Here is a 9,199-nt window from a genome sequence, read left to right as displayed (position 1 = left end):
GCACTAATCTTTCATCTCAGACACACTCACCCCCTCCCCACGTCTCCCCCTTTGTGAAACTTGTGATTCCAGAACTACCAAAAGTATGCACGCCCCTCCTCCAGCTTCCTTTCTTTCCTACACACTCAGCCAAGACCCATGTCTGACAGAGCGCTCTCCCAGAACCGGCCAAATGACTCTAAGTGAACAGGATTTTGGCGAGATGCTTCCACAGCCCAGTGAGTTGGGCATTGCCAGTATGGAATACAGTGACGGGAAAGAAGAGACCATGTTGCAGTCCTTGGCTGGAGGAGACCTCTTTGGGCCAGTGGAACCCCCCAAGAAGCCGACCGGGAGGCTGGTTATGCACAGCATGGCCATGTTTGGCCGAGAGTTCTGCTATGCAGTGGAGGCTGCCTTCGTCACACCTGTACTACTCAGTGTGGGGCTCCCCAAAAGCCTATACAGCCTCGTATGGCTCATTAGCCCCATCCTTGGATTTGTCCTTCAGCCTGTGGTCGGCTCAGCCAGCGACCGCTGTACTTCTAGCTGGGGCAAACGGCGACCATATATCCTGGCCCTTGGCATTATGATGTTGGTGGGAATGGCTTTGTATCTCAATGGTGATACGGTGGTCTCAGGTGAGTAAGTAACCCTTGAGTAAGCACAGAAAAGCTCTTCTGGATTCGTGGGCCAGAAAAGGTAGGGATTCTTTCCCCCTTAAGTAGTATAAATATGTGAGCAGCCTGAATAGTCCTGGCTAGACTGATCTTGCCAGAGTTTAGAAGCTATGCCTGGTTGACCGGTTAGTACTTGGAGGGAAAGCCACCGAGGAAGATCGGGCTCTCTATGCAGACAGAGGCAACAGCAATCCGCTTCGGCTCCATGGTGCTGGGAATATTGCGAGTAAGTTGTGACAGTGGCACGTCATTATCAGAAAAATGTCACTTGACTTAAAGATGTTGCTCAGGTGAATGTGTAAGTATGTTGAGGGGGAAGTAGTGTGCAAGTCAATAATTGCAGGCAGAAAAATAAGAGCCATTGTCTTTGCAGGGAAAGAGCTGTGTATATGTTAGATAAAGGAAACAATAGCCCTGTTACTGTCTCTCTTCTGCTTGGGCATTCAGTGTGCGGGCGTAGTTACCTTTTCCCAGTCGTACAGAGGTTCCAGGACAAAGGAAATGGACAAAAGGGTGACTCATTTGACTTGGAGATTGATCTCATTTGCATTATTTCATCCAGGCATAACTGCCTATAAACGCTGGGTGCTATTGTAATCCCATGCCCTCAAAGCAGAAGTTGATAGCGGCAGGAAGTAACAACGCCATCATTACTAACAGTAATAGTCCAGTATTACTATCCCGCACACAAGAGTAGGATTACCAAGAGCCTGGAGAAAAAGTAATTTGTCCCTTTAATGGCGATTTAATAGGATCTTATTTACTAGATGATGGTGTTTAACTCCATGCTCTGAAAAACTTCCGTTGCTCATTTCCATATATGAAACCTGTGTGAAAGTGGCAGAACATTATTTTTCCGGGTTTTTGACAACCTTAGTAATCCCACCAGGTGCAAAAAGGATACTATTCATATGATAGTCGGTATGGGCTACAGTCCTAAAGGCACTTTCCTGGGAGTGATCCCAATTGAATAACATGAATTTTACTAATGAGCTTCTATTTTCAGATTGCTTGCACGATCCTTTATATTGAGCATAAGGCCCAAGTCCCATTGTTTTCAAGCATTGTTTTCCTGCAATCACCCACGGTTAATGGACCTTGAGACCGACCTTTGCCATTTTAACAGAGCCAATCAAGTGTTTTTAAGGAGATGTGAAATCCATGAAAAAAAAATCTGCTAGTTACTATCTCTGGAGCAACTCTGGAGAAAATAATGGGATTACTCAAGGTTCTTAATCTCACAGAAATATTTACAAATGGCTTGGACCAAGCATTGAAACTGACTGCATCTCCTCACAATTAACAGGATTAAGTAGATTTCAGTCATGCCAGTGAACCTGGTTCAAAACGCATCCATCTCATTCCATGAATGTTTAAAATATTGTTCTGTTTTGGAAAGGAATGTCTGCTGTGGTACTTAACTAAGCCTTTTGGGGTATTCCTGTGTGCCACATAAATCATCTCCAACTGTGGGAAAGTCCAAAGACCTGATGCTATCCTTTTACATTAAATGAATTGGGAGAGTTGGCATTCTTCGTTTTTCTGGCCAGTTTCCTCTCTTCCTCTTGTGCCAACCCTCACCCCCACCCTTTCTGCAACAGGAGGGATTCCTGGTTACTACACAGCAGAGGCGGAGTGTCCCCGGGCGCACACCAGCTGGTCGTGTGGTGGCAGAGAATCGCCCCCCCACACCCCTCTCCTCAGCCCCGTCCTGCCAGGCTGCTCCTTCAGCCAGTGGAGCCTCCACTGGCTGAAAGAGCGGGCCCATGGCAGGCTCCCACTGGCTAAGGTAAGTGGGGGGCAGGGGGCACCTGGAGTAGGTGTTGCCCCAGGCGCCATTCCCCCCACCCATGCCTCTGGTACACAGAAAGCAGGAAGTGAGCAAAAGAACAGGAGAAGGAGCTGGCCTCTGTTTGGGAAAAAAACAGTACAGCATCCTAACTGAAACCAGAGAGCCCTTGGCATGATTTTACTCTTACTGCTTAAACATTGCAGGTGGCAGCTTGTGGCAAAGACAAATCGACATGCCAGCCTAAGCCAGGCAATAAGACTGTGTCCAAAATGGCTCCCCCTGTGAAACAGCTGCCCCATTAGGGCTATTTTAAACCTTCAGGTAGACAAATTGTACAGTGGCCCTATGTAAGCTCGGTAGTAATTTTGGCTGCGGGCGTTAATATATGCAAATACTACAGAAGTCAAGGAAGTTCCTTCAGCTCCATGCCATTTGAACATCTTCTCCATTACTCAGTATTATCAATTCCTTAGACATGGGAAACATTTGTAAATAACGTCAGAACAGAACAGATGTGTGCACATCTTCCAGTATATTATGCCTGCAAATAGTAATACAGAATTCAGCCCTTGGTCACTTTAGGTTTTGTTCACGGACCAGGTTAAGTGTCTGATGTGGACTGCGCCGTCCAGTGCATTACTCTGCCAAAAACATACTGGGACTGCAACTCCCTGACTAACTACCAATATGAAAACATCATGGTTATCTGGAGTAACCTGAAGTGGGTCATGTTTTAGCTCATGGCTGCCTTCAGTTTGCTGAGGGCCAGAACAGAGTTCATTCCAGCTTGTCTTTTTCACTTGCTAGGATCCTTTTTGAGCCATGTAATAAATTGATAAAGTGTGGGTTGATAGATCGATGGGTTCCCAGTCTTGCTATTGGTCTCTGTAGCCTGGAGATGAATTGAAGTTCTAGGAGAATTCCAGGCCCCACCGGAGGTTGGCTACCCTAGGCTCTCAGCATTTAAGAAAGCCGGGGGGGGGGGGTTCCCCACTGCAGAGTCGACCTATGTTCGACACGGTTCCTTTAACTGGTACTGACCTAGGGTCGACTCTCGTCACTCCCCACAGCAACTGAGTTCCACTTGAACCGAGCTCAGAGGGCGGGATTATCTTCAGTACCTCTTTCACTCCTTGTTCACAATTGGCTCTTGTTCTATGGCGGGAAACGTGAGCGTGCATCCTTTTTTCTTTTTAAGGTTTATACATTGCAGCTAAGTAGATACGTCGCAGCCAAAATGTAGATACGTAGATTTAACTACAAGGACCATGGTAGCATCATCGTAGCTTCGAAAATAGCAGTTAAAATTTAAAGAGGCACACTTTTCCCACTGCGACTCTGCGCATGCCCAAAACACAGCTCTTGATTGGCTGAATAGGAGAGTCGCCACAGACAATTCCCCAATGTCTAGCTTCCAACTGAGTTTGGCCTAGTTTCGGGGGGAAAGCTGCACCTCAGAACTGGATTCAGAAATTCTAGCTCCGAGGGGGGGGCAGAACTGAAACGAACCCAGGTCGAACTCAGCAGCAGTGGGGAGTTGCAGGGATGAACCTAGGTCGAACCTAGGTCGACTCTGCCAGTGGGGAATTGCAGTTGCATTGGCAGCTGAGGATGGGATGTCAGTGTGTTATTCACCCCCTTCTTTTGCAGCTCTGATTGCTGACAGAGGCTCACAGAGGACTTGGGCAATTGTCATCACCATGCTGGGAGTCGTGCTCTTTGATTTTGCGGCTGACTTCATTGACGGCCCGATCAAGGCATATCTGTTCGACGTCTGCTGTCACCACGATAAGGAAAAGGGCCTCCATTATCATGCCCTCCTGACAGGTAACGTGGGGCAGAGACTGAACCCCCCCCCCTTCTCTAGAGCAGTGGTTCCCAAAGTGGGTGGTACTGCTCCCTGGAGGGCAGTGGGATTACTGAGGGGGGCACAAGGGGGCACAAGGGGAGTGCTGGAGGTGGGGCCCTTCTATTGTGTTGGTCCATTATTTACAATAGATCAAGCTATGGAACAATGCTGGCAAATCTGGTGGAAAATATCTGAATTTTTCCCCCTAATTTTGAAAAGCTGGGATCACAGGGTCAAGTCTGTCCATTTTGCTAAAGAAATTGAACTAAAAATTAAATTAAAAGTGCAATTAATTGTTACTGGTTTTTAATTCAATTGTTATTACCTTCTTTAGTGGGTCACTCAAATCACTATTTTGAATAATGATTTTCATAGGGTAAGGCTTGGGGCTCTTGGGATGAGTTTACAGAACCGAGGGGGCGACGGCTTGAAAAAATATGGGAACCACTCCTCTAGAGTCTAGGGGTCAGCCACTGACTTGCTGATTATTGAGGGAGGGTAGCAGTTGATAATTCTGCTTAGCATGCCTTTCCAACCCTTTCCCTTTCTCTCTAAGCTTCATGAATGAACTAATCATCTGATCCTGTGCTTCAGTCACGAGTGTTGCTGAGCAGGCCATCTTGTGACCACAGCCGCTACAGAAAGACTCTGGAACAAGCAGCAGTGCTAAAGGAAGAATCAAATCATTTAAAAAATCAGGCTAACAAATCTTCCGTCCTATTACCCATGCTGGCATGGGTGCTCCCCACACTGTTGAACAAAATCTGAAGTGGTTTTGGTGGGTTTTCCGGGCTGTGTGGCTGTGTGGTCTGGTGGATCTTGTTCCTAACGTTTCCCCTGCATCTGTGGCTGGCATCTTCAGAGGTGTATCACAGAGACAGAGACCACGGCCACACAGCCTGGAAAACCCACCACAACCAGTTGAATCCGGCCATGAAAGCCTTCGACAATACAAAATCTGAAGTCTTCCTCCACCTTATGGGCCTTCAAGTTGCTGTCCCTCAGAGGAAGGCGGAAGGCTCCTTGGGCTGGGGGAAGCTTCTCCGGCCTATGGTCGAAGACAGGCGATTGATTGGGAGGGGGATTATTTTTTATTTTTATTTGTTTGTTTTTTGTTTTGTTTTGCAGATTGGTATTTTGACTACAAGGACAGAAATCTAGCCGAGAGCCAGAGAAGATACAACAGCAAAGGTTTCTTAAAATTAAGGCTGTAATCATAGGCAGACTTACTAGGGAGTAAGTCCCACTGAACACAATCGGACTTGCCTCTGAGTAAACAAGGCGGTGCTGCATATTAAATGCCACTTCCGAGTGTGCAAATGACACAAAACAGCACTCCCTTTCCACCTTCCCCTGGATCCCAAATACTAGGTGGGAGATGATACTTGCCATAAGCATTGTTAGTACTGCAATCAACAAGAATTAAGGCTTTTCGTTGTTTTCATTTAGCCTGATTTAGGATTCTACAGATTTCAAGTGCTGCTGAAATAGAATGTTTAGGCTGCTCATTTACCCTACTGCTGCTCTTTACGGTGCCGTCTTTACTCTTTGAATGTCTTCCATGCTGCCCTGGTTTCCTTTGCATTTGAATGATGCATTTTACTGTTTGTTTGTTTGTTTATTTCCATTTTTAAACCGCCCTCCCTCGGAGGGCTCAGGGCAGTGTATATCAATATCAAATATAAATACAAATATAAAAACAATCTACTAACAATATTAAATTCACAGAATTTAAACAATTTAAAATTTGCAGATGGCGACTTATCCCAACCCCATTCCCGCCCACGGGAGACCTAGGTGGAATGAGGGTCAGATGGTCATCCCGGCTGGCCAAAAGCCAGGCGGAACAGGTCTGTTTTGCAGGCCCTGGCCCTGCAGAAACTCTAAAGGTCTCGCAGGGCCCTGGTCTCCTTAGGGAGCCTGTTCCACCAGGTAGGGGCCAGGGCAGTAAAAGCCCTGGCCCTTGTTGAGGCCAGCCAGATCTTTTTTGGGCCAAGGATTTCCAGTAGGTGCTCCTCCGTAGAGTGGAGGGCCCTAGTAGGGCAGTACGGGGAGATGCGATCCCTCAGATATGTAGGCCCAATGCTGCTGATGGCCTTAAAGGTCAAGACCAGCACTTTGAAGATGGCCCGGAACTCAATGGACAGCCAGTGTAGATGGTATAGGACCGGAGTTATCAATTATAGTTTTAATTATTGTAAGCTGCCTTGAGGACCTTCCACAGTAGAGAGGAACAATAGAAATACCCACAGTAATTACTCATGATAGATGGTGTATGCCCAGCGTGGTGTAGTGGTTAACAGCAGGTGGAGTCTAATCTGGAGAACCAGGTTTGATTTCCCACTCCTCCACCTGAGTGGTGGAGGCTTATCTGGTGAACCAAATGTGTTTCCACACTCCTACATTCCTGCTGGGTGGCCTTGGGCTAGTCACAGTTCTCTCTGAAATCTCTCAGCCCCACCTACCTCACAAGGTGCTTGTTGTGGGGAGAGGAAGGGAAAGGAGCTTGTAAGCCACCTCAAGTCTCCATACAGGAGAGAAAGGGAGGATATAAATCCAAACTACTCCTCCTCCTCCTCTTCTTCTCTCTTGCACTATCCTATCAAAAGAGCTACTTGGGATTATGGGTACTGGTCATTGTTGGCTTTGCTTTAGAAGAAATGAAGTTGCTTAATGCCTTGCATCATATCCGGAGCCAACCTATATTCTTTCATTCATTTCATTATTTAACTCATTTTTACCTTACCTTTTTTTCCCCAGCGAGGACCCAAAGCAATTCACATCATTCTCCTCCTCTATATTTTATCCTTGCAAAAATTCTGTGAGGTAGGCTAGGCTGAGATTGGCCCGTGATCACCCTGCGAGCTTCTACGACATGAGTGACAAGTGGGATTTGAACCTGGGTCTCCCATGTACTACTTCAACACTGGGCGTTTCTCCACTCAAAAAATAACGTGGAGACTTACCGCTTTCATCTGCTGCGGGACCTTTTCGGCACGGGGTCATGTTCCCCACCGCAGGTTCCGCCCCTTCCTAAACGACTGCTGGCAGCTGCGCAGCAGCCAGGCAGGACTCCCCACGATCCGTTCAGGGGTGTCCTGATTGGCTGCTGCGTTCGTGATTTTCCCGCCGCCCGATGATGCGGATCCTCCCGTCCAATCAGGGCATGGCGGGGCGTTCGTGATGCAGCTGGATTTTTTTAAAATTTTCAACTGGACGAATCCTCGACTATTCGTGGACACATCTTGTCAACATCTTTTGTCCACAAATAGTCGAGGATTCGTTCAGTTGAAAATTTGAAAAAAATTCCCGCCGCATCGCGAACACCCCGCCATGCCCTGATTGGACGGGAGGGTCCACGTCATCAGGCGGCAGGAAAAAGGAAACCGGGGCAACCACCCGGCCTTCCCCACTGCCCCGCGCTCTGCACGGGGTTATCAAAAAGGCTCTGTTCAAAAGAGGAGCTGAAATGTTGTGCGCTGAGAGGGCGCAAGAGGGGCAGAATCGGGGCGGCTGCGTTGTTGCTGCCCCTGTAGTGGGGAGTGCCACAGGACCCCGTGCTAATTGGCAAGGTTAGTGCACAACAAAAGGTGAGTGGGGAAAGGGCCACTCTTAACCACTGTGCCACACTGGCAGACATACATTCATTTACTTTTTGTATAGATTGTCTTTCCATATCTCAAGGGGGCTTGCAGTTCACACAAGGCTACAAAAATAAATCATTCACTACAAAGTTAAAAAAAGGCATAAGGAAATCACAATATGAAATAAACATATTTTTCACAATGCAAAATACAAAAATGGCTCAAAAGCCCTGTGTGTTCTACCGCACTTTTAGAATGGTGCTACTTTTATTGTGTTTTGCTAATATGTTTATATACTTCTTTCTTAATGAAAAGTATTCAGAGGCTGTTTCCAGTACTTAATACATACAACCAATGGGATTTGTTATGTAGAACCAATTAAACTTGCAGCATATAAAACAGATAAAACACAAAATTAGTTAACCGTCAGAGATAGGTCTTGTGAACTAAATCACAGCAATAAAAGGCAGATGAACAAAGAACAGTAATGAAGACAGTAAAGCACAAACAGTTAAGCCTGGTCAAATAAAATCTTAACTAGCAGCTGAAAAGACTTCATAGTTTGTGCCGGGGGAAGGGAGATCTTGCACTTCTACAAAACAGGAAAATCAACCAATGTAGTTCATGCTTTGTTGAAAGCTTTCACAGCAAGAATCAACTGGCTATTGTGGGTTTCTGGGCTGTGTGGCTGCGGCCCGGTGATTTTTGCTCCTAATGTTTCGCCCGCATCTGTGGCTGGTATCTTTAGAGGCATGACACAGTGAGATATGTTTCTCTCTGTATTTTTCCGCACAGGCAAAGTGCAGCAAGTTGCAGTTGGGAGAAAACAACCCGCGTTGCCGTCGGGGCATTCGCATGCCTCCATGGAGGCAGCGGACAGAGCCCGCAGAAGCAATGTAGGCTGCTGTTGCGCCTTCACACGGATGTGCATTTAAAAAACAACAACCTCACCTCCCATGCTGCATAGCTACAAGGGAGGGAGGGAAGGCATGGCCCCTACAGCCATGCTGACGTCCCGTGATGCCACGAGACATCTCTGTGTCCCCACATGGCTACACAGCTGCATGGGAAGGACTTTTAAAAACTGGGAAGTGCTTGCTTCGAGGCGGTCGTTTGCTTGTGAGCGGCTGCAACCAGTGGTGGGATTCAGCAGGTTCGCACCACTTCGGCAGAACCGGTTGTTAAGATGCTGTTTGTAAACAACCAGTTGTTAAATTATTTGAATCCCACCACCAGAACCGGTTGTTAAATTATTTGAATCCCACCACTGACTGCAACCCACATTACAATAAAAGAATCACTAATAGCGCGATTC

At 47.0% G+C, this 9,199-nt stretch overlaps 1 protein-coding gene across 2 annotated transcripts in view; it reads left to right on the top strand.

The window, feature by feature from the left end:
• Positions 1-122: 122 nt before the first annotated feature.
• The window catches only part of SLC45A2 (solute carrier family 45 member 2), a 31,657-nt gene continuing 22,580 nt past the window's right edge, over positions 123-9,199 (top strand). Inside the window, exons 1-3 of one of the 2 annotated variants that reach the window (XM_048502749.1) lie at positions 123-620; positions 4,102-4,278; positions 5,429-5,491. In XM_048502749.1, the coding sequence (XP_048358706.1) occupies positions 173-620; positions 4,102-4,278; positions 5,429-5,491 (688 nt within the window). In that variant the 5' untranslated portion in view covers positions 123-172. The remainder of the gene's footprint in view (positions 621-4,101; positions 4,279-5,428; positions 5,492-9,199) is intronic. The other variant, XM_048502750.1, reaches the window with a different exon arrangement.

This window comes from Sphaerodactylus townsendi, linkage group LG07, assembly GCF_021028975.2.
Source record: "Sphaerodactylus townsendi isolate TG3544 linkage group LG07, MPM_Stown_v2.3, whole genome shotgun sequence".
NCBI classification, from domain to species: domain Eukaryota; kingdom Metazoa; phylum Chordata; class Lepidosauria; order Squamata; family Sphaerodactylidae; genus Sphaerodactylus; species Sphaerodactylus townsendi.
This window is presented reverse-complemented; position numbering and strand designations above follow the sequence as displayed.